The sequence below is a fragment of the Heteronotia binoei genome, chromosome 6, assembly GCF_032191835.1.
Source record: "Heteronotia binoei isolate CCM8104 ecotype False Entrance Well chromosome 6, APGP_CSIRO_Hbin_v1, whole genome shotgun sequence".
Lineage (NCBI taxonomy): Eukaryota > Metazoa > Chordata > Lepidosauria > Squamata > Gekkonidae > Heteronotia > Heteronotia binoei.
In genome coordinates this window covers 149,959,549-149,984,554 of record NC_083228.1, presented here as the reverse complement: position 1 = coordinate 149,984,554, position 25,006 = coordinate 149,959,549, and the positions used below count along the sequence as shown (strand labels likewise).

The 25,006-nt window shown below is 57.5% G+C and overlaps 2 protein-coding genes across 2 annotated transcripts; both read left to right on the top strand.

Annotated features, from left to right (window-relative positions):
- Positions 1–1,015: 1,015 nt before the first annotated feature.
- Positions 1,016–2,778, top strand: LOC132573453 (leucine-rich repeat-containing protein 15-like). Its single transcript, XM_060240941.1, is given in 2 exon segments — positions 1,016–1,877; positions 1,880–2,778. Coding segments are annotated over 2 exon segments (1,761 nt in total).
- Positions 2,779–10,139: 7,361 nt separating this feature from the next.
- Positions 10,140–15,125, top strand: CPN2 (carboxypeptidase N subunit 2). Its single transcript, XM_060240945.1, has 2 exons — positions 10,140–10,304; positions 13,119–15,125. Exons 1-2 carry the CDS (start codon positions 10,257–10,259, stop codon positions 14,811–14,813), a joined length of 1,743 nt encoding a protein of 580 aa, XP_060096928.1. The 5' UTR covers positions 10,140–10,256; the 3' UTR covers positions 14,814–15,125.
- The last annotated feature ends 9,881 nt before the right edge of the window (positions 15,126–25,006 follow it).

Below are 25,006 nucleotides of genomic sequence, written 5' to 3'. Positions count from 1 at the left end.
ATGCTCGAGAACCAGCAACAGGCTGGGCACGACGGCCAGATTCGCTCTTGGGTCTGCAGGTGAGCCAGCCCCTGGGCAGAGGAAGGGTTCCCTTCCCACCCAGGCCTTTGCCATCCTCTCAGCCCACCTGCTGCTGTTGTGGGTGAGCTTCCTCCAGTGTGGGCTGGCTGCTGGTCACCAGGGGAAGCTGCTGGAGGGGAGGCCACTGCTTTGGAGGGCGGCTGGCAGCCAGGAGCATAGGGGGCCAAGACCCAGCCACTGGGGGGCGCTCAGCACTGCTTGCTCCAGAGGGCTTTGGAGGGCCTGAGATTCCTCCCAGCTGCTGCTGCTCCAGGGGCTCTGGAGAGGAGGGAAAGGGGCTGCTAGAGGCGTGGACACACAGGCAGGGAGGGAGGGGAAGAAGGAGTCCCAGGAGCTCTTGCCCCCCTGCTCTTGGAGGCCTTCCTTGGGTTGGAGACGAGGGCCTGGGGGCTTCCATTCCGCCCCCCCCCGCCCCGTTCCTGCTGAAGCCTGCATCTGAGTGGGCTGCTGCCCTGCACCCCCCTGAGTCACGTGAGCTGACATGCGACCATTACCGCACGGGCCATGAATGTGCTGGCGGGGCCGCATCCAGAGCCCACTGCGATGGGGTGCAATTACTGTGGCCACAAGCCCTCCGGCCATCTCCCTCACTCAGAGTTTCCAGCCACAAACCTCTTAGCTGGCCTGGCAGCCTCTGACAGCAGCAGCTCGGCTTCTGGCTCCAGCAGACAGACGCTCGCTCGGGCTGCCCTAGACGGCCCTGCTGCCAAAGTGAGGCAGCCAATCAGAAGGGAGAGGCCAGGCTTGCTGGTGGTGGCCCCTCAGCCCTGCCTGCCCCTTGCTCCACAAGTAGGGGGGCTGCTGTGGGATGCATGGGAGGGCGGAGAGGGGGGACTCTGGGGCATCGTCCCCAAAGGAGGCCCCCAGACTCCGCCATGGACCATCTCCTGGGCTGCTGCTGTGCTGACCGCTTGCCCCTTTCCTTGCAGGCCCCATGGCTCCCCAGCTGCGGAGGGGCTCCCTCGCCCTCCTGATGGGCGTCACGCTGCTGGGTTTGGCCCGCGCTCAGTGCCCGGAAGAGTGCTCCTGCTCCCGGTCGGCCCAGGTGGAATGCTCCGGCCCCGACATCACCGAGATGCCCGGGCCCCTGCCCCCCAATGCCATGAGCCTGCAGGTCCTCAGCACCGGCATCGCTGAGCTGGGGGAGGCGGCTTTTGGGAACGCCTCGGTCCTCATCGCCCTGCGGATGGAGAAGAACGCCCTGTCCCGCATCAGCCCCGGGGCCTTCCACCACCTGCTCTCCCTGCGCTACCTCAGCCTGTCCAGCAACCAGATCCAGGAGCTGCCGCTGGAGCTCTTCCAGAGCCTGCCCCGGCTGGAGTCCCTCCTGCTCTCGGGGAACCGGCTCTTGCGCCTCCACCCCGCCCACTTCACCCGGCTGGGCGGCCTCAAGGAGCTCCAGCTGCAGGGCAACCACCTGCAGGCCATCCAGCCGGGTGCCTTCGACCAGCTGGCCTCTCTCGCCAAGCTCAACCTGGCCAAGAACCGCCTCTCCCGCCTCCCGCCCCGCCTCTTCGCCCAGCTGAGGGGCCTGCAGGTGCTCAGGCTCTACGAGAACCAGCTCGCGGAGGTGCCCCCCCGGGCCTTTGAGGCCCTCTCAGAGCTCCAGGAGCTGGGCCTCCACCAGAACCAGATCTACCAGCTGCCCTCCGGGCTCTTCTCCACCAACCGCCGGCTGCAGAAGCTCTTCCTCTCCAACAACCGGCTTGAAGCTCTCCCCGAGGGCATCTTCCTCGACCTGCCGGAGCTCAGCCGGCTCTCCCTCTTTGCCAACGCTCTTCGGGAGCTGCAGCCGGGACCTTTGGGCCCATGCCCCAGCTGAGGGAGCTCTGGCTCTATGACAACCAGCTGGCCACCCTGCCCGGCCACCTCTTCAGCAACCTCACCGGCCTGCAGCTCCTCGTCCTGAGCAGGAACCGCATCCGCTCCGTCTCGCCGTCTGCCTTTGCTGGCCTGGGGGCCCTGGCGGAACTCTCCCTACACACCAACGAGCTTCACACCCTGGAGGGGGAGACCTTCCGGGGCCTGAGCCAGCTGCAGAACCTCTCCTTGCAGAACAACCAGCTCCACTCCCTCCCGGGGCGCCTCTTCCAGAACACGCCAGGCCTGGTGACCCTGCAGCTGCAGAACAACTCCCTGGAAACCCTCCCCCCTGGACTCTTCAGTCGGCTTCTCCACTTGCGTGACGTCCGGCTGCACGACAACCCCTGGTCCTGCGATGGCCATCTCCTGGCACTCCGAAAGTGGCTCCAGGAGAACCAGCCCCGCCTGGGGAGCAGCCGCCCGGTGTGTGCCCTCCCGCCCCACCTGCAGGGGCAGCCCCTTGTGGGGCTGGACGAGGGGCTCTTGGCCTCAGAGACCCCTGTGGGCACAGACAGGTGGCAGACAACCCCCTCTGGCCAGACAGAGAGCCCTTCCCGGGGGCAGAGCCCAGGGACCCCCTTCCAGCTGCCGCTGGACAATGAGCCGGGCAGTGCGGAGACAGAGCAGGACTGGCTGAGGCCTATTACTGAGCTCCCTGGCCCCCATGTTGACCACGCCCAGGGTGGGATTTGGGGCCTGACCCGCACCCAGACCGGGGTGGTGGTCACCTTCATTGTGGTCGGCTGCGCTTTGCTGCTGGGCACGGTGGTGGCGGGGGCTCTCTACGGGTACCGGAGGAAGAGTCGCCTGCAGCTGGCTGGAGCCAGAGCCTAGGACTGCCTGGACAATCCTCTCCTGTCGGAGAGGCCGGGGAAGGCGGCAAAGCACTCCTCTGCCCCTCATCCCTTTTGTACCACCCCCCTCTGTTCTCACCCATGAGGGGGCTTCCTTCCACCCAACCTCCGTCTTCCCATGGCCCCCGGGGGCTCTCTACAGGTACTGGAGGAAGAGTCGCCTGCCACTGGCCGGAGCCAGAGCCTAGGACAGCCTGGACAATCCTCTCCTGTCAGAGAGGCTGCGGAAGGTGGCAATGCACACCTCTGTGCCTCATCCCTTTTGTACCACCCCCCTCTGTTCTCACCCACAAGGGAGCTTCCTTCCTTCCTTCCACCCCACCCCCTTCTCCCATGGCCCCTGGGGGCTCTCTATGGGTACCAGAGTCACCTGTAGCTGGCTGGAGCCAGAGCCTAGGACAGCCTGGACAATCCTCCCCTGTTGGAGAGGCCGGGGAAGGCAGCAATGCACAACTCTGCACCTCATCCTTTTTGTACCCTCCTCTTTGTTCTCACCCACAAGGGAGCTTCCTTCCTTCCACCCCACCCCCTTCTCCCATGGCCCCTGGGGCTCTCTATGGGTACCAGAGGAAGAGTCACCTGCAACTGGCTGGAGCCAGAGCCTAGGACAGCCTGGACAATCCTCTCCTGTCAGAGAGGCCGCGGAAGGTGGCAATGCACACCTCTGTGCCTCATCCCTTTTGTACCCCCCCTCTTTGTTCTCACCCACAAGGGAGCTTCCTTCCTTCCACCCCACCCCCTTCTCCCATGGCCCCTGGGGGCTCTCTATGGGTACCAGAGGAAGAGTCACCTGCAACTGGCCGGAGCCAGAGCCTAGGACAGCCTGGACAATCCTCTCCTGTCAGAGAGGCTGCGGAAGGTGGCAATGCACACCTCTGTGCCTCATCCCTTTTGTACCACCCCCCTCTGTTCTCACCCACAAGGGAGCTTTCTTCCACCCCATCTCTGTCTTCCCATGGCCCCTGGGGGCTCTCTACGGGTACCAGAGGAAGAGTCACCTGCAGCTGGCTGGAGCCAGAGCCTAGGACAGCCTGGACAATCCTCTCCTGTCAGAGAGGCCGCGGAAGGTGGCAATGCACACCTCTGTGCCTCATCCCTTTTGTACCCCCCCCCTCTTTGTTCTCACCCACAAGGGAGCTTCCTTCCTTCCACCCCACCCCCTTCTCCCATGGCCCCTGGGGGCTCCTCCTCCTCCTGGGATTAGAACCCTGTGGTGGGTTGCAGGAGACAGAGTGGCATTGTTCAGCCACCCCTAGATTGGGGGAGGCCCAGCCCCACATCTTGGGTGTTGGCTTCTTCTCTAGGCTAAGCTCCTCCAAGAAGCCATGCCCCCCTAAGCCCTCCTGTGGCTGAAGAGCTGGTGTGATGGGCAGTGTGGAGTCAGGGAAGCGGCTCAGAGACTTCACCCTTCCTCCTAACTTTGTGGTGGGGCTGAGGCAGCAGGCAGTCTGAGCTGGCGAGGAGGGGTCTATCTGGAGCCCAGGCACTGCAGTTCTCCCACAGGATGGGGCTAAGGAAAGGGAGAAGACTCACACAGGCCGGCAGTGGGGAGTGGGGGGCACCCCAAAGCCAAGCCAGAGCCACGGATGTGAGCAGCCTTCCAGGGGGGGGGGGGTGAGGGGCCATGTCCCCAACTGACCAGCCCAGGAAGACCCCCTGGGTGCCATCACCCCATCATCTGTGGGTCCTCATTCTTTGGCTAAAGAGTGGCAGACTCTCTGGGGCTCCACTAGTTTCCCTTGGTGGGTGATTCCCCCAGACCTTGGAGTCCCCACCGTTTTCCTTCCAAAGAGGAGGATGTTCCATGAAGTCCAGAAGAGGCCAAGAGGTCCTCCCCCCTCCCTCCCTCCCTCCTGTGGAGCCCAGGGGCCTCCTGAGCCACAGGAGCGAGTGGGCCCCCCCCACCGTGGGCTACGTGCACCTCTGTCCAGATGTTTCTCTCCCTCCTCCTCTCCCCCTCCTCCCTCCTCCCTGGGGCCGGATTGGCAGGGCCTGACTGAGCGGGTGTGCTTCAAAGCCTTCCTGCTCTGCTGGAAGCAGCTTCAGCCTCCAGAGAGGCCTCATTTGCAGCATTCCAGCAGGAGGTGTTCTGAAGCAGGCTCCCTCACTCTGCTGGGCAAACAAGGCCTAGGCTCACAGGCAGTTTCCCAACTCTGGTGGAATCAAGGGACCGCCAGGGTCATCTAGCCCAACCCCCTGCACAAGGCAGGAAGTTCACAAACACCTCCCCCACCCCCTGTGACCCAGAAGATGGCAAAACCCCCTCTCCAGGACCCCTGGCCAAACTGCCGACGCTCTTCCTCTGGCACGGCTGAGGAGGCCGCTCCTGTCCGAAGGAAACTGGAGCTGGTCTGGGTGCCTTCCCCCCCAGGCAGGCAGGGTGGGAGGGTGGCTTGTGCTGGCCTTGTCAGCCACCACAGCAGCTCACAGTCACGTCGAGGGCGCCTGAGAGGCTCCAGGAATTTTCTGTGCTGCCAGACAGACCACGGTCCTCCTTAGCCCAGGGAAAAACTGGTCTTGGATCCCACCCCGAGTCCTTCCTTCGGTGCTTCCCTCTTCTAATGCTTGCAGTGGGGGTGGGGGTGGGGTGCAGATTCTTCCAGAAGGGCCTTTCCAGTCCTTCTCCTGCTTGTGGATTGCCCTGCTGCTCCATTAAAGACCTCGGCCCAGGAAAGCCCAGCTCTCTCCTCACTGCAGGCCTCGCCTCGAACCCCTCTGGGCAGCAGGGCAGGGCTTGATCTGGGTGAGATGGGGGGGCAGATTTAGGGGCAAGGCTGGGGCAAAGCCCACATCAGGCCAGCTGGCCCCAAGAGCACGCAGGGCACTGAGAGCAACTGCCACTGGCTGTTCCTGAGAGGCCAAGGAAGGAAGGACTGAGGGAGGGAGCAGAGCCTCTGCAGCCGGAGCCGCTGGCCCAGTCGCCCTCTGCTGCCTGGGGGGCCCTCTGGGTGCCGCCCTCAGCTCGCCCGGGGCAGGAAGTGCTTCATAGGGGACCCACCTATCTCCTGGGCACCATCGGCTGCTCCTCGTCCAGTGGGAGGGGGGGTGCAAAAGCAGGCACTGTAAAAGCTCTTGCGGCCACCCTGGGCAACCTGTGGCATCCTTGTGTTTGTCCTGTGTCCTTCTGGCCTCCTTGAAGCCCTGGTTTGCTTCACACACACCCCTCTCCCTGTGGGCTGCCCGAGGGCTGCATCTTAGCTCCGCCCTGCCTGCTTCTGTGGCGGCTGGCCTTGGCAATCAGCTCTGGGGGGGAGGGGTTGGTGGGGGGTGGGGGTGTCACAGCCTTTCATTTTGCAGGCAAAGCTACTCTGCCTTTAGCCTCCTTTCTGGCTGTTTTGGAATTGCAGTAATAAAAATTAAAATCTGAAAAAGCCATAGTTTCCCCCTGCAAAGCAAAAATTAAAAACTGACAGAAAAGGAATAAGTGAGTCAGGCATGCCTGGGCGGCTGCGGCGAGAAGAGGAAGGAGCGAGGAAGAGCGCAGCGCCAGTGCAGACTGCGGGGGGGGGGGGGAGCACCTATCGTAACAGGACGCTGCTGGATGAACCCCTGCCTGGGTGGGGGGCGGGGGGCAAGGGGTGGCTGGGCTTCTGTGGCCGAAGGCAGTGGAGCAGAGTGGGAGCTCCGGGGGGGGGGGCAGCTGCCCCACCAGTAGCAGCAGCAGGTGGCTCTGTCCTCCCTTGCCCCATTGTAGCCTGCAGAGGCCACAATACTCCCCGCCCCCCCCCATTGCAGCCACTGCCCAGTGGGTGGGTGGGGGTCTAAAGAAGATAGAAGAGATTGGATTTATATCCCACCCTCCACTCCGAAGAGTCTCAGAGCGGCTCACAATCTCCTTTCCATTCCTCCCCCACAACAGACACCCTGTGAGGTAGATGAAGGTATTGGATTTATATCCCGCCCTCCACTCTGAAGAGTCTCAGAGCGGCTCACAATCTCCTTTCCCTTCCTCCCCCACAACAGACACCCTGTGAGGTAGATGAAGATATTGGATTTATATCCTGCCCTCCACTCCGGAGAGTCTCAGAGCAGCTCACAATCTCCTTTCCCTTCCTCCCCCACAACAGACACCCTGTGAGGTAGATGAAGATATTGGATTTATATCCTGCCCTCCACTCCGAAGAGTCTCAGAGCGGCTCACAATCTCCTTTCCGTTCCTCCCCCACAACAGACACCCTGTGAGGTAGATGAAGATATTGGATTTATATCCCGCCCTCCACTCCGGAGAGTCTCAGAGCAGCTCACAATCTCCTTTCCCTTCCTCCCCCACAACAGACACCCTGTGAGGTAGATGAAGATATTGGATGTATATCCCGCCCTCCACTCCGGAGAGTCTCAGAGCAGCTCACAATCTCCTTTCCCTTCCTCCCCCATAACAGACACCCTGTGAGGTGGGTGGGGCTGAGAGGGCTCTCACAGCAGCTGCCCTTTCAAGGACGGAGTCTCAGAGTGGCCTACTATCTCCTTTCCCTTCCTCCCCACAACAGACACCCTGTGAGGTAGATGAAGATATTGGATTTATATCCCGCCCTCCACTCCGAAGAGTCTCAGAGCGGCTCACAATCTCCTTTCCCTTCCTCCCCCAAAACAGACACCCTGTGAGGTGGGTGGGGCTGGAGAGGGCTCTCACAGCAGCTGCCCTTTCAAGGACAACCTCTGCCAGAGCTGTGGCTGACTCAAGGCCATTCCAGCAGGTGCAAGTGGAGGAGTGGGGGATCAAACCCAGATCTCCCAGATAAGAGTCCGCCCACTTCACCACTACACCAAACTGGCTCTCCTAAAGAGGAAGGGGGTAGGGCTGCCCAGCTGACGTCCTCCTAAAGCCGCAGGAGTTGCTGTTCCATTGTCTGTAGTAGCCTGACGGATGGAGCTTCGTTCCCATTTGTGTTTGAGGAAGAGAGCTTTGACACATGAGACACCTGAATACCTGAGGCTGCCTGAGACTGAATCAGATTCCCCCCCCCCCCCCTTGGTTCCTCCAGGTCAGCCTTGTCTACACAGACTGGCAGCGGCTCTCCAGGGTTTTGCGCAGAGGAAGGTCTTTCCCGTCACCTCCTCTGTGCTCCTTTCAACTGGAGACGCTGCTGAGGATTGAACCGGGGTCCTTCTGCAGGCCAAGCAGAGGCTCTCCCCAATTTATCCTTAAGCATTTTTTGGTCCTTAAAGTGCTGCCGGACAGAGATTTGCCCTGCAGGATCAAGGGCGTGGCTGGCTCTTGCACGGCACCCCCTACTGCAATGCCATGTCAACCCCAGATGGGGCATTAATGCGGCAGAGGAAGGATCCAGCCCGCTCACAGCCATTTGGGTGTGTTCCTCTTGCAAGACCTGCCTTGGGGGCTTCTGGGTGTTTCGAGACTTGCTGATGCACTGCCTGGGGGGTTGTGGGAGGCCTGCAGCCCAGCAGAGTCCTGGGGGAAGGGAGACCGAGGTGACAGAGCTGTTAGCAGAGTTCCCTTCTACCCCTTCATGCCTCGCCAGCTTCCCCCACCTCCAGTCCCTGGTTCCTTGTACCGAAGAGTGTCCAGTCAGATGACCTCTGCTCTGAACAGGCTTCCTCCCTCCCAAATCCTGGGTAGCTCGCGGGGATCTGGCACGGCTTTGGTCTTTGCAGCTGTGCCTTCTGCTGTGGGCACCGGAGGAGACAACGCGTGCACCAATGAAGCCATTGCCCTGGCTGTGCAGGTGACCCTGATGCTCAAAAGCCCCCCCCCCCCTCGGCACGCATCCTTCTCCCCCCTGGTGTCCCTTGGAGCCATTATTCTGCTTCTTCCTGATGCTGATTCCTCTCCCCCTCTGCCACCCAACAAGAACAGCTGATGCATTTCTAGAAAAAGTGAACTGCCCCAGCTCAGGTTCCCCCACAGCCAGGTCTCCTGCCCCACGGAAAGGGCCTTTGCCAGCTCCTCCTGCCAACTGCCATCTAAGGACGTGGCTGCTTTGAGACTGAGGGGGGAACTATCCCCAAAAGCTGGCTGCAGAGTATTTAATCTAAGCATGTGCAGAGTATTCAACGGCCTCACTGAGCAGCCACAGGGAGCCCCACATGCCAGGGCTCTCAGCTTCTGGGGGAGAAATGAGCTGCTTCACAGCTGGAGCATGGCCCCTTGGAGGTGTGCCCAGGTCAGCCTCATGGCCTGTGGGGGGTCAGCGATTGTGCATGGGGCACTGGTGCTTATACGGACCGGAGCAATTCCCAGCTGAGGCAGCCCTTCTGCACTTCGCAGCCTCTGGGCTGGGCTTGTCTCCTTCCTGAGGTGTGAGCCCTCGGCATCAGCTGAGGCAAGAGAGCCTGTGGGTGCTGGAGCCGTAGCCTGTGAGCGTCCAGGGAGCTGGCCATTCCATCTGAAGCAGGGCTTGTTTGGGGGCGTTCTTCACTCATTGCATTTTTTAAAAACCCTGTTGTTGGTTTAAGCAGAATGTTTTTGTGAGCCCCTTCTGCTGGCATCATGGAGAAAAGTGGGGTACTACATGACCTCAATAAAGAAGCTAAGCCTTTGCACTCTCTCCTCCTCCTCCGCAGAGAGACTGAGAAGTAGAATAGAAGCATGGAGTTGAAAGGGACTTCCAGGGTCATCTAGTCCAACCTCCTGCACAATGCAGGACGTTCACAACTATCTCCCCCCCCCCAGTGACCCCTGCTCCATGCCCAGAAGATGGCAAAACTGGTCCCCTTCTTCACCTGCCAGGCAAAAGGCACAGCCCTTCCCCAGAGACCTCCCCTAGCAAAAAGCCCCCTGGCTCCAGACCACCCCACGGCAGGCAGGAGAGAGAGCAATGCCCAGTGCAGTCCAGCGACCAAAGTGTGGGAACCACCCACCGGGGCCACTCATATGTTCTTGCCAAGACCTCTTCTGGGCCACAGGAGAGATTTCTTCAGTCCATTCCCTGGCCCATTAACAAGGAAACCTGCCCCTGCCTTTTGCTTGGGGGGGTCATAGGATCATAGAATCCTAGTGTTGGAAGGGCCCTCCAGGATCATCTAGGCCCCCCCCCCTGCACAATGCAGGAAACTCACAAACGCCTCCCCCTAAATTCACAGGCTCCTCATTGCTGTCAGAGGGCCCTCTAGAAACCTCTGAGGAAGGAGAGCCCCCCACCTGAGCATGTCACTGAGCATGTGGGTCCTGGAGAGTGGGGCTGGGGGTGGAGCCCTCCACGAGCAGGTGAGCGGCGATTCCCTCCCTTCTCTGCTGCTCAGCAACAGGCAGTGGGTGGGTGTGCGTGCGTCCCTGTGTGTGCGCCCACATGTTTGCAGTGGCTTGTTTGCTCAGAGGCCAGTGCCCTCTCCCTGCCCACCCCCTCCAGGCTGCCCGCCTCTGCCTGGAATGGCCTTTGGGGACAGGGGGTGTGGCCTTCTGACAGCCATGGCCGCTGGGCTGCCCACAGAGGACTCCACGACTTGGTGGGGGGAAAAAGGCTGCTGAGACAAGGGCCTCTTAGAGGGCCGGACAACGCCATGGCTCTGCCTGGGGGGCCAGCCCCACTGACAGTGAAGGAGCAGAAGGTAAGCAGCCTCCCCCGGGTGGGGGGTTGATTGGCAGGAGGGGGGTCTGGGCTCCCTCTCCAGGAGGCATGGCTGGCCTGCCCCCTCTGCTAGATGTGACTGCGCTCCTGCCATGGGGTGCACCAGGGCAGATATAGGGCTGGTTGAAGGCCAAAGCTGTCCACTTGTGGGGTGCCGGACAGAGCTGTGGAAGGAGGTTGCCGTGTCTGTGTGTGGAGCAACTCACACGTTGCTCGATGGAACATGCTCAGGGACAGCTTCTGGCCACGGCTCTTGGCCCAGCCAGGCTGAGGCTCACTTGTGAACGCCATCTCAGGGGTGCAGAAATTTGGAGGGCACCAAAGCAGAGAGGGCTTCTGAGGAGCCTTTCCCCACTCCTGGAGGTGGAGTTCCCCCCTTCAGAGCTGCACTGAGGACTGTGCTGGAGGGCAGCCACAACTTCACACAAGCACATAGGTGCACAAGCAGCACACACACACAATCCCAGTAGCCAAGCACTGGAGCATTTGAATACTCATACGTTTTTGGGTGGTTTTCACGGTAATTCCCTTTTGGATGGAAAACAGCATTGGGACATAAACATATCTGACAGCAATGAAGATTCTGTGAATTTAGGGGGAGGTGTTTGTGAGTTTCCTGCATTGTGCAGGAGGTTGGACTAGATGACCCTAGAGGTCCCTTCCAACGCTAGGATTCTATGATTCTGATAGAGCAGTTCCTCAGTGGAGCAGGCTTCCTCGGGAGGTGGTGGACTCTCCTTCCTTAGAGGTTTTTAAGCAGAGGCTAGATGGCCATCTGACAGCAATGAAGATCCTGTGAATTGAGGGGGAGGTGTTTGTGAGTTTCCTGCATTGTGCAGGGGGTTGGACTATATGACCCTGGAGGTCCCTTCCAACTCTTCTATGATTCTAACAGGCTTCCTCCTGGGGAGGTGGGGGGCTCTCCTTCCTTGGAGGTTTTTAAGCAGAGGCTAGATGACCATCTGACAGCAATGAAGATCCTGTGGATTTAGGGGGAGGTGTTTGTGAGTTTCCTGCATTGTGCAGGGGGTTGGGCTAGATGACCCTGGAGGTCCCTTCCAACTCTAGGATTCTATGATTCCTGACCATTAGAGCGGTTCCTCAGTGGCTTCCTCCCTGGGAGGTGGTGGGCTCTCCTTCCTTGGAGGTTTTGAAACAGAGGCTAGATGGCCATCTGACAGCAATGAAGATCCTGTGAATTTAGGGGGAGGTGTTTGTGAGTTTCCTGCATAGTGCAGGGGGTTGGACTAGATGACCCTGGAGGTCCCTTCCAACTCTAGGATTCTATTATTCCTGACCATTAGAGCGGTTCCTCAGTGGAACAGGCTTCCTCCTCGGGAGGTGGTGGGCTCTCCTTCCTTGGAGGTATTTATACAGAGGCTAGAGGGCCATCTGACAGCAATGAAGATCCTGTGAATTTAGGGGGAGGTGTTTGTGAGTTTCCTGCATTGTGCAGGGGGTTGGACTAGATGACCCTGGAGGTCCCTTCCAACTCTATGATTCTATGATTCTAAGATGTAGTGATGTCCACTTGTTTAGTTGGCTTTAAGGGGCAATGGGGCAAATTCATGGAGAGGAGCTCTATTGGCAGATGTTGACCCCATAGCTTGAGGTCTTGGGGTAATGGCGGACAGCTCGAAGACAATGTCAACCCAGTGTGTGAGAACAGTGAAAAGGGCGACCCCTGGCTGGGGACTATTTGGGAACAGGTTGAAAATGAAACTGGCAGTATCCTCATGGCCCTGTATAAACGTATGGTGCAATCTTATATAGAATGTGGTGTACAGTTCTGTCCACTCTACCTTCAAAAGGATATTGCTCTCATTAAAATTGGGAGGGGCAGTGAATACACTGGAAGATAGAGAAAGAATTCAATGAATGTGCTGGGAAAGTGGGCAGATGTGAATAAGGTGCCATTCAACAAGGTCAAGTACAGGGTTCTGTAATGACAAGCACACATATTAGATGGGGAGAACACACTTCTGATACCTGGAGACCAAGAAGCCCTAGGAGGAAAGGCAGAGGGACTTGGAAATGTCCAGTCTGGAGAAGAGGAGGCTGAGGGGGAGACATGATTGTTCTCTTGAAGTCCCTTAGAGGAGGGCAGAAACCTTCCCGCTCCCAGTGCTAGGTGGAAAAGATGAGGGGGGAGGCCTCAGCTTCTGTGCCCTGTTTGGGGGCTCTCCAGAGCAGCTGGTCAGCCTCTAAGTGGGGAAGTCTGCTGAGCAAATGGATGACTGGTGTCAACCAGCGGGGCCCTTCTGATGTTCTTATGCATCCCTCCTCCCCCCCACACACACTCTGGGCGTTTTTGCACTGACCTTACTCGGGAGCGACATTCCTCTTCACCGCACAGCATCTGCGCGGATTTCACACTAATTGCCCTGCAGAACACGGAAGAGCCATAAAGTCCCGCGGCTTTTGCGTCGCAAATGTAAACTGGGTTTTGGCCAGTTTACATTTGTGACGCAAAAGCCGCGGGACTTTGCGGCTCTTCCGGGTTCTGCGGAGCAATTAGTGCGAAATCTGCGCAGACACTGCGCGGTGAAGAGGGACGTCGCTCCCGAGTAAGGTCAGTGCAAAAACGTTCTCTGGCTACAAAGATGATGGAGTTCCTGGATTACCATTCCCATACACTCTGTCTCTCTCACACACACACGCACACACACACACAGACACGAAGTGCATGACCTAGGGGTCAAGCACGGCCTCTCCAATGTGGGTTGCAGCCTGGCCCTCCCTCCTCTCACATGCGCCCAAGTCCTAATTTCTGTTTGTCTTCCCCCCCTCCCAGGGATGGTGGAGGGTCAGAGAGCCCCATCTGTGGTTTTGCCTCTTGGCTGTGGGGTTGCTGAGTGGCCCGGCCCGGACCTGCCCAGCAGCCTGCCAGTGCTTTGGGGAAACCACCATCTTCTGCACGGGAGGGGCCATCGAGGACGTCCCCCCCGGAATCCCTCCGAATGCCACCCAGCTGGTTTTTGCGGAGACCTCCCTGCAGTCCCTCTGCAGCCGGGCCTTTGGCAACAGCAGTGCCCTGAGCACGCTGCGCTTCCTGAAGAGCCCCCTCCGTTCCTTGGCAGAGGCCGCCTTTGGGGGGCTGCCCCACCTCCAAGAACTGGTCATCTCCGGGAGCAACTTGAGTGCCCTGGCCAAGGAGCATTTTTCGGGCCTGGCCAACCTCACCCGCCTCGCTATCAAGTTCAGCCCCCTGGCAGCCCTGGAGGGCAGCCTCTTCAACAACACCTCTGGCTTGAGATCCCTTCACCTGCAAGGCAGCCAGCTGCAGTCTCTGCCCCCCGACATCTTCCAGCCCCTGCAGGGCCTGCAGAGCCTTCATCTGACTCAGAATCTCCTTGCGGAGCTGCCGGAGGAGACCTTTGAGCCCCTGCTGCTGCTCCAGCTGCTCCATCTGACCGACAACCGATTGTCACGCCTCCTGCCGAAAACTTTCCTTCCTCTGGAGAAGCTGCAGGAGCTCTTGCTGGATGGGAATCAGCTCACCGATCTGCCCAGGGGCATCTTCTCCCGGCTGCCCCACCTGAGGCGGCTCCAGCTGCGCTACAATGCCCTCCAGCACCTCCGCCCCACCACCTTCTCCTCCCTCTCCAGCTTGACCACCTTGGCTCTGGACAACAACCAGCTCTCTGACCTGCCAGACGGGCTCTTTGAGGGGACCCCCAACCTCACCCGCCTCTCTGTGACCCACAACCACCTCCAGACGATCCCAGAGAGGCTCTTTGCCAACCTCTCCAGCTTGTCCCGCCTGGATCTCTCCCACAACCTCCTCTGCCACCTGCCGACTGGTGTCTTCCAAGGCCTCTCCGCACTCACCCAGCTACGACTGGACCACAACAGCCTCAGTGCGCTGCCGAGGGAGGTCCTGGCCAACCTTAGTGTGCTGGAGGTGCTGCGCCTGGCCCACAACAACTTCACCACACTGCAGAGGGACGCCTTTGCCAACCTCACCCAGCTGACAGTGCTTGACCTGGCCAACAACCACCTGGCTTCTCTGCCGGCAGGGATCTTTGACAGCAGCCTCCTCCTCAACTATGTGGCTCTGGAGGGCAACCCGTGGGCCTGTGACTGCCGCCTGGCACCCCTGGCCTCCTGGCTGCGGGAGGACAGGTGGAGGCTCAAGACAGGCGCCTTCTGCAGCAGGCCCAGCTACTTGGAGAGAGCCAGCCTCCAGGAAGTCCGGGAAGAGCTGCTGGTCTGTGTGCCTGACCCAGAAGCTGCCCTCTGCAAGGCTCGGGTTCAAGACCCCTCCAGCTCCCCTTGGGCTCAGTGCCTTTACCTGGACCCAGCTGGGGCTGCCCGGCTCACCTGCAGTGCCGACCGGTGCCACGAGCTTAGCCTGTGTCTCCCGCCGGATGAGCACCTGCGTCCCTCCCAGCCACTGAACTTCAGCACAGCCTGGGCCCTGGATTCTCCCTGCGGGCCAAAGAGAGTCCGGATAACTGTGACCGTTCAGGAAGAAGAGTCCCCCTAGCAGAAGAGGGCCTTCCTCCGGGGCAGCAGCTTCAACAAAGAGCCGGATGTCCCCCCAGGAGGACGTTTCTGGGGAAATGTGCCAGGAACACCAGGCTGCTACCTCCAAAGGGTATATGGGTGGGAGCCAGAGGGGCCGCTGCAGCCCAAGAGGGGGCTCACGGAGGTGGCAAGAAATGATGCTCATTCTCACTGTGCCAGAAGCTGTTTCCATTTCAGATTCCCCCTCCCCTGCTCTTGAACCTGCTCTTAGATTCCCCCTCCCCTGCTCTTAGCAGTTGTGTGAATAAAGAGGTTCTTCTGGCCAATGCTCTCTGGGACCCCAGATCTCTTCTTTCACACACCCCAACCCCATGAGAACCAGCGTTCCCTCTAAGCTGAGTTAGTGTGAGCTAGCTCACAGTTTTTTAGCCTCCGGCCCGCACATTTTTGTCTTAGTTCAGGAAAAATGGCCCCAGAGCACAGTGACGTATGCAGGAGCTCACAGCTTCAATGCCAGGAACTCACAAAGTGGAATTTTTGCCCACAAGATTCCACAGCTGAGAGGGAACGTTGGTGAGAACCATCTATTTCTCTGGATAAGTTTTGCTGGGCTTGTGGTTCAGTCGCACTGTCGAGTCTGACTCTTTGTGACCTCCTGGACCAGGTCATGCCAGGTCCTCCCGACGTCTACCAGCCTCCGAAGTCCATTCAAATTGCCATGCGGCAACGCTTTCCCCTGTACGCTGCCCTCCTCCAGGGCAGGACGCTGGGCCAGCAGAGGGAGGATCTGCCCAAGGGCTGGGGCAAGCAGTGTGTCCGTGGACCCAGCAGAAGAGGGCCTGGGATGCTCCGCAGAGAGCCGGGATGTGCCCTGGATGTGGGTTGGGGGGAGGGGGAGAAGAAGGGGTCACACTGAAGAGCTTACCCTGCCAAGCAGAAAGACCCCTTCCCCACACACAGGTGCACACACTCGCAAGCACACTGTCTCACCCTGCAGCTCTGCGGCATCCGTGAGACTCCGTTGTGGTGCAGCCCCTGGAGCGGGGGGGGGGGCCCACTCCCAGAGGCATCTCACTGAGGGGGCTGCTCCCTCGACTCACAGGCTGGTGCTGGATGGGAGGCACCAGCATCCATGGTGAGGGAGCTGAGCATCTTGGATGGGAGCTTGTGTCCAGAGGGCCCCACAGCCCCACGGCTACTCCGGCTGAGTGTGCCCAGCTGCAAGCCTTGCTTCTTCCCAGAGCAGGTCTTGAGCCTGCAGTGCCTGGGCGAGGGGTGGCTGCCAGCTCTGCTCCCTCCCAGAGGCTGCCTATCTCTCTCTCTCTCCCCCCTCTGGGGTTCTGGAAGCAGCTTGAGGCCCAGGTCTGGAAGGATCCCAGCCAGCGCCTGCTATCTCTCTGAAGAGACTGGTGTGGAGCACGTCAACAAGATGCAGCTGCCTGGAGCAGATTAGAGTGCTGCCTGGCCAGGAGTGGGACACCTCCTCGAGACGAGGGCCAAGGCGGATCCTCCCAGGACAGCTCCAGGTTGCTCCAGGCAGCCCAGTCACCAGGGCAGGGACAGGTGAGTCTGGCTCAGCTTGGGGTGGGGGGAGAAGGTTCTTAAGCAGCTTCTGGTTGTTGACTAAAATCTCAGGCCCCCAGCAGAGCAGGGTGTGGGCGGAGGAGAAGATTAGCCGCTCTGTCTGGGAGAGCTTGTCAGCAAGGGCTGGAAGGAGGATTCCATGGACAGTTCTGGATCTGGCACCACTGCTGGAGAACCGGACACTGCCATAGTGGAGGAGGGGCAGCCAGAGAGGTGGAGAGGATCCCTTCTTCTTCTTCTTCTGGGGAGGGATGGTGGCTCAGTGGTAGAGCATCTGCTTGGTAAGCAGAAGGTCCCAGGTTCAATCCCCACTGGCTTCTCCAACTAAAAAGGGTCCAGGCAAGTAGGCATGAAGAATCTCAGCTTGGGGTTCTTCCCCTCAGCTTGGGGGAGAGCAAGTTTGGTGTAGTGGTTAAGTGTGCGGACTCTTATCTGGGAGAACCAGGTTTGATTCCCCACTCCTCCACTTGCACCTGCTAGCATGGCCTTGGGTCAGCCATAGCTCTGGCAGAGGTTGTCCTTGAAAGGGCAGCTGCTGTGAGAGCCCTCTCCAGCCCCACCCACCTCACAGGGTGTCTGTTGTGGGGGAGGAAGGTAAAGGAGATTTGTGAGCCGCTCTGAGACTCTTCGGAGTGGAGGGCGGGATATAAATCCAATATCTTCTTCTTCTTCTTCTTGAGACCCTGGAGAGCCACTGCCAGTCTGAGGAGACAAGACTGACTTTGATGGACCAAGTATAAGGCAGCTTCAGATGTTCATATTTCGGGGAGGGATGGTGGCTCAGTGGTAGAGCATCTGCTTGGTAAGCAGAAGGTCCCAGGTTCAATCCCCACTGGCATCTCCAACTAAAAAGGGTCCAGGCAAGTAGGCGTGAAAAACCTCAGCTTGAGACCCTGGAGAGTCATGAATGGGGCTGTGGCTCAGTGGTAGAGCATCTGCTTGGGAAGCAGAAGGTCCCAGGTTCAATCCCCGGCATTTCCAACTAAAAAGGGTCCAGGCAAGTACGCGTGAAAAACCTCAGCTTGAGACCCTGGAGAGTCATGAATGGGGCTGTGGCTCAGTGGTAGAGCATCCACTTGGGAAGCAGAAGGTCCCAGGTTCAATCCCTGGCATCTCCAAAAAAGGGTCCAGGCAAGTAGGCGTTAAAATCCTCAGCTTGAGACCCTGGAGAGCCGCTCCCACTCTGAGTAGACAAGACTGACTTCGATGGACCAAGGGTCTGATTCAATATAAGGCAGCTTCAGATGTTCTTCTTCTTCACATTCAAGCTGCAGTCAACTTATGGTGACCCCATAGGGGTTTCAAGGCATTGCCCATCTCTCCATCCCCTGAGCTTCCTTGGTGGTCAGCTCTGCTTAGCTTCCAAGAACTGATGAGCTCAGGTAGCCCCAGGGCTACCCGGGTCAGGTGAGGCTGGCTATTCCACCCGCTGTCCCACAGTCCAGATTCTGGAGGGCTTCTGTCTGTCTGGGTGGGTCTGGAGCAGCCAGAAACTGTTTTGCAGCATCCGGCCCGACTTGCCCCAAAGCTGGGGGCCTGCCAGGTCAGATACCCTGTGGGGAGCTCCACTGAGGAAGTCCCTTCCTCACCATTCCCTTCAAGACAAGAGTTTCCCCAGCCTCAGAGGGCTCCAGGCACCTGCCATTGGCCTCACGGGTGCTGATACGGGCATCAGCAGAGGGTCTTCCAGGAGCCATCAGGTTAGATCAGGAAATGGGCAGGGAGGACCCTTAACTCCCGCTCCCCTCCTGGTCCTGCTGCCCCACTGGAAACAGGCTCCCTCCCTCGTGCCTAATATTTGGAAGACCTGCCCCCGCCCAATCACACTGGGAAATCTGATTCACCTGACTTCCAGCCTCTCCGGAATTCATACACTTAGCATTGCCAGCTCTGTGTTGGAGACACTGGGGGTGGACCCAGGAGAGGGCGGGGTTTGGGGAGGGGAGGGGCCTCAGCGTGGTGCAATGCCCCAGAGTCCCCTTCTCCAGGGGAGCTGATCTCGGCCAGCTGGGGATCAGTTGTAAAAGAGGGAGATCTCCAGGCCCCAGCTGGAGGCTTGGCAACTAAACAAGGGAAGCACAGCCAAGGTTGAGCAAAACATGAGGAGGCTGTGAAACAACATACTTAATAAACAATAATTACAACCAGCTTAGTGTAAAAATTACACACACTCCATAAACATTACTCTGCTCTGGTAAGACCTCACCTGGAGTCTTGTGTTCAGTTTTGGGCACCACATTTTAAGAAGGATATAGACAAGCTGGAAGGGGTCCGGAGAAGGGCGACGAAGATGGTGAGGGGTCTGGAGATCAAATCCTATGAGGAAAGGTCTAAGGAGCTGGGGATGTTTAGCCTGGAGAGGAGGCGGCTGAGAGGTGATAGGATCACCATCTACAAGTACTTGAAGGGCTGTCCTATAGAGGATGGGGTGGAATTGTTTTCTGTGGCCCCGGAAGGTAGGACCAGAACCAGTGGGTTGAAATTGAATCAAAAGAGTTTCCGGCTCAACATTAGGAAGAACTTCCTGACCGTTAGAGCGGTTCCTCAGTGGAAGAGGCTTCCTCCTCGGGAGGTGGTGGGCTCTCCTTCCTTGGAGGTTTTTAAACAGAGGCTAGATGGCCATTTGACAGCAATGAAGATCCTGTGAATTTAGGGGGAGGTGTTTGTGAGTTTCCTGCATTGTGCAGGGGGTTGGACTAGATGACCCTGGAGGTCCCTTTCAACTCTATTATTCTATGATTATATCAGTGATTAACCACACTCTGCAGCGTATTGAGTGTATTGAGTATTTATGTTCCCAAAGTTTAAAGGAAAAACATTGCAATTATTGTGATTGCATAATTTTAAAAATTACACTAAGAAATAATAAAATTAATGAGTAATTGTTTTGACTGCAAAGAAAAATACCTTGCAGTTAATGTCCCACAAACAAGAACTAAACAAAATAGGAGTCGATTGCACCTTTAAGACCAACTTAGCTTTATTCAGAACGTAAGCTTCAGCCTCGTCTGAAGAAGTGGGCATGCACAGGAAAGCTTGCGTTCTGAACAAAACTAAGCTGGTCTTAAAGGCGCAATCGACTCCTATTTTGTTTTACTACTTCAGACCAACTCGGCTGCCTATTTGGAAGAACTAAACAATAAAGATCAGTTCTGTTTAGGCATGCGGGGAAGCAAGGCTCCCTCTAAGCTGTGGAGTCTTGTGAGCAAAAATTCTGCTTTGTGAGCTAGTGACATTAAAACTGTGAGCTCCTGCACCTATTAACGTGCTCTGGGGCTCCCTTTCCCGAGCTAAGATAGAAATGTGTGAGCCGGAACCTAAAAAACTGTGATCAGGCTCCCCCTCACTCAGCTGAGAGGACTCACTGCTGAATGGCCAGGGCGGGACCACTTAAGCACGGAACAGAAGAGGAGAAGGCAAAACAACAGATAGCTGCAGGAAGAAAGGGAACCTTTGCAGGAAGTAATGGAACAGGCACTGAGGGGTTCTTTCAGAGAATACCAGTTGATATAAGTGCTCCGCGGAACCATCTTTTCAATGCAGAAAAGGGGGAGCAATGCCAAGCACTCTGGGGCAACCTGGTTCTGACTTGCAAAGGGAGACACACATATATAAATATATCCACAATAAGGGTAATTTGTGGTGACTTCTGTGAGGTAAAAAAACTGCAGAATGGGAAACGGCCCTCCCAAGACAGGCTAGCCAGATGGGCACTTTTTGTGGCTCATGGCATTTGGTGTCTCTCTCTTCCTTCTTCCAGCATGAGGCCCCCAGGCCTTGCCCTCCTCTTCCTCCCCCTCCTCTTGGGAACAGGGAACAGTCAGACACCCTGCAGCAGCGACCAGGAATATGGCTGCCCCAAGGACAACCAGGACGTCTACACAAGTGCGAGAGACATTACAGATATTCCAAAGTCGGTTCCTCCCATCATTTCTGAAATGTTCTTCGTACAAACCAGCCTCCGTGAAATCAGAGCGGGAGCCTTCCGGAACATGCCCAACCTGGTGAAACTTCTGTTTATCGGGAACAACATCCACACCATCGAGGTGGGAGCATTCGATAACTTAGGGAAACTGGAGGAAATTGAAATCTCAGGTGCACAACTAGGCCACCTTCCTGGGGGGGTCTTCCGAAATCTCCCCGCTTTGCAGAAACTGACCCTGCGCGACAATCACATCACCGGGATAGGAAAGGGGCTTTTCGATGGTCTTGACAGCCTAACAGATCTTTATCTTCATATCAACGAAATTCCTTCCCTCCCCGAAGGCATCTTTGATGGACTTCCCAAACTTGCTTTCTTACATGTGGCCAAAAATAAGCTTTCGGATCTCCCAAAGGACGTCTTCAAGCAACTGACTCAGCTGAAGGTCCTTCGGCTGTATGAAAACGAGATTTCCGGCATCCCAGAGGGGAGTCTGGATAACCTGCAGGGCTTGACGGAGCTCAACCTCCAGCGGAACAGAATCCAAACTCTGCCCCCCAACCTGGTCGAGAAGTTTCCCAACCTGCAGAAGCTGTACCTGAACAACAACGGGATCAGAGTCCTCCCTGAGGAAGCCTTCTTTGGCCTGCGGAAGATGAAGCAGCTACACTTGGCTTCCAATCAGATCCAGAGGCTCCCCAGCAAGCTCTTTGGCCTGATGCCACTGCTCAAGGAGCTGGACCTGAGTGTGAACAGCTTGCAGACTCTGCCTGCCGGTGTCTTTGCCAACCTCACAGCCATCACCAAACTCTCTTTGTCCAGAAACCAGCTGGTAAGTTTGCCAGCGGAGGCTCTGGAGGGGCTCGGCAAACTCGAGCAGCTCAGTTTGGAGACCAACAACCTCTCTTCTCTGGACGGCCTCCTGAATTCTTCTCTCCCCAGACTAAAGACCCTCAAGGTCTCCAGTAACCACCTGGGGAGCCTCCCTGAGGGCCTGTTCGACCACTGGGGGAAACTGACCTCAGTGGGCCTCGGTGGGAATCCCTGGAGGTGTGACTGTCATCTTCGCTATCTCCACAACTGGATGAGCAGCAATCTCCCCAAAGTTCAAGACGCCAGTAAGGTTGTCTGCAGAACCCCTGAGGACTTGGCTGGGAAAGAAGTCAGTGGACTAACTGAAGACCAGCTCATCTGCCTGACGACCACACCCACTCCAACCACCGCCTTTGCCTCAGCCCCAGCAGCTTCCTCAGTCACAGAATTCCTCACAACTCCTGGTGCTATTTCCACAACCCACAAGGCTCCAACCACAGCCTCTGAAGACACAACCAGCAGTGAGGGATCCACCACAACCCCTCAGTTCATGACCACGATCAAGACCACCCTTGAAATCACCCCCATCCCACAAATCACCAGTACCGCCACAACCTCCAGAATCATGATGACTACAATTCCACAGTCTACGGCCACCACCAAGAGAACCCTCAAAATCACCCCCATCCCCCAAGTCACCAGTACCAGTGCAGACCACCACACCACAGCCTCTGAAGTCATGACCACCACTGAAGGAGCCACCACGAGCCCAGAGTCGATGACCACCATAAAGACCACCCTCAAAATCACCCCCACCCCCCAAGGCACCAGTACCAGTGCAGACCACCACACCACAGCCTCTGAAGTCATGACCACCACTGAAGGAGCCACCACAAGCCCAGAGTCGATGACCACCATAAAGACCACCCTCAAAATCACCCCCACCCCCCAAGGCACCAGTACCAGTGCAGACCACCACACCACAGCCTCTGAAGTCATGACCACCACTGAAGGAGCCACCACAAGCCCAGAGTCGATGACCACCATAAAGACCACCCTCAAAATCACCCCCACCCCCCAAGGCACCAGTACCAGTGCAGACCACCACACCACAGCCTCTGAAGTCATGACCACCACTGAAGGAGCCACCACAAGCCCAGAGTTGAGGACCACCATAAAGACCACCCTTGAAATCACCCCCACCCCCCAAGGCACCAGTACCAGTAAGAGCCACACCACAGCCTCTGAAGTCACACATATGAGTAGTCCAGTGACCTTCCCTACCACAGAGACACCAGTTATCTCTACACCTGGTATCAGGTTGGTCACAACCCCTCCAATGGTCACTACAGCCAGGACATCCACAGTGACTCCTGAGCTAGGCACACACACCCATAAACCACCAGCCACATCGCTCGCGACGACCACAGCTGCCACCAAGAGACCCACCACAATGCTAGCAGTGGAAATCACACATGAGGAGACTCTCTCCTCCAAGGCGGTGTCTGTCCCAACAAGCAAGCTGATGTGTTTGCCTCATGCCAGCCCCACCGGCGAATGCACTTCTGGATCCTCCTCAGTGGCAGAACCAACAACTGAACACAAAGGTTCCACATCTGCCAGGGCACCCACAACGGTCACCTCTGTTGCGACACAGGCGCAGACTTCCATGGCTGCTCTGGCCACGACACCTCAGCCTACAACCGGTGGCCCCTCTCGCACTACTCCGGCCTCTCCTGATCCACCAAGGATGTTGCCCCCGAACTCTGGGACCAGTGGGCCAACCAGGGTCTCCTCCTTCACGTCTCTGCTCTACCCCTGGGGCTTCTCACTCAGCTCCAACTACCGGTATTGCCGCCTCTTTCTCATGATGTACCTGTTCATGCTGTTTGTTGAAATATGCTGCACATTCACCTTGGCTAGGTTTCTGTACGTCCTGCACAAAGTCACCCGTCCTCGAGACCTGCCGTCAGTGCCCATAAAGCTGATGAGCATCAAGGCCAGGAAAGAAAAGCTTTGAGAAGCCTTGGGCAGCTGGACAGGAGGCCTTCGCAAAGGGCATGGTCAGGAGAACCATCGGAGTCCCTCCGTGCAGGGGCCAACTTGCTCTCGCTATCTGGCATCAGGGCATCAGGGCAGTTGCTGGCACCCCAGTCGGCCTGCCTGCCTGCCCGCTCCTCTCTCAGTGGTGGGTGGGCCTGCCTGGGTGGGCAGAGGAGCAGGAAGCTGCACACTGGCCTCTCCTTCTGGGTTAGGGGGTGGGGGGACTGTGGAAAGGCCTGGGGAGACGGCCAGTGTGCTGGGGGGAGGGGAGATTGTCTAACCCCTTCCTTGTCCCTTTTTTCCTGGGTGTTGTGACTCCTGAGGGCCCTGTGTTCTCCTTTAGGGAGGGATAGTGGCTCAGTGGTGGAGCACCTGCTTGGTAAGCAGAAGGTCCCAGGTTCAGTCCCCAGCATCTCCAACTCAAAAGCGTCCAAGCAAGTAGGTGTGAATAACCTCATCTTGAGACCCTGGAGAGCCACTGCCAGTCTGAGTAGACAAGACTGACTTTGATGGACCCAGGGTCTGATTCAGTAGAAGGCAGCTTCAGATGTTCATATGTTCCCCTCCAGCCTACAACTCCCATCAGCCCCAGCCATATGTTCCCCTCCTCTGAGGCTACAAGGGGACTGGAACCCACTTCTAGCGCCTGGGTATCTCCTGGAATTACAACTTACCTCTGGGCAAGGGAGGTCCCTTTCCCTGGAGAAAAGGGCTGCTTGGGAACATCAGCTCTATGACATCACATCCTTCTCAGGCTTCACCCCCAGAGCTCCAGAAATCCCCCAACCTGGAGCTGGCAACCTCATGCCACCACCCTCCCCTTGGACTCAAGGTGAATTGCTGCCACCTTCCAAAGTCGCTGCCGCAGTCTTCATGCTCAGTGGCCCACTGAAATGGGGGCACTATCTGTGCACATGTGCACACGCGGGGCAGAGTTTTCCCTCCCTTCCCTGCCCCCTGAGCCTCTAGCTGGGGTTGGGGCCTGACCTCTGGGGGGAGAGAGGGATGGCTGGGCTCTTGGGTGAGCAGCTGGGCCAAAGGAAAAGGGGGAAAGCATCTTGACTGAGCCAGAACACTGCCCCCCCTCGCTAAGACTGCAGAGGCAGGCCAGGAATACACACACCGCAGCAGGAGGCGACGGGGTTGCAGACCTCTTTGGTTTCACTGGGTGTTCTCTCAGGATCCCTCCCGCCTTCCTGATCAAGGTTTTAATTCCTGTTTTTATGTTGTCATAGTATCTTAGCTTCATTTTTAATTGTGTTAATGATGTGTGCTTTTGATCAGGGTTGGCTTTAATGATTTTGAAATGTGATTTTGTCATGCATGTTGTAATTGGTTTGCTGCCTTGGTGGCACAAGGATGGTAGAAATTCTGTTCAGTACATAAACAGACAGGGGTGGGGGGTTCCTTCCTGCAGGTGCCCCCAGGCCTTTAGAGAAGGACATGCTGGGAAACTATGCAGGAAGCAATGAAGCCCTTTGAGATTTCAGTGGGGCAGGGCTCTAGGGAAACTGCATGGCCCAGGGGTAGGGAACGTTGGCTCTCCAGATGTTTTTTGGCTACAACTCCCATCAGACCCAGTCAGCATGGCCAATGGCTGGGGCTGATGGGAGTTGTAGGCAAAAAAATCTGGAAATGCCAGCCCAGATGATGATGATAGAAAATATTGGATTTATATCCTGCTCTCCACTCTGAATCTCAGAGTCTCAGAGTGATCACAATCTCCATTTCCTTCCTCCTCCACAACAGACACCCTGTGAGGTGGGTGGGGCTGAGAGAGCTCTCACAGCAGCTGCCCTTTCAAGGACAACCTCTGCCAGAGCTATGGCTGACCCAAGGCCATTCCAGCA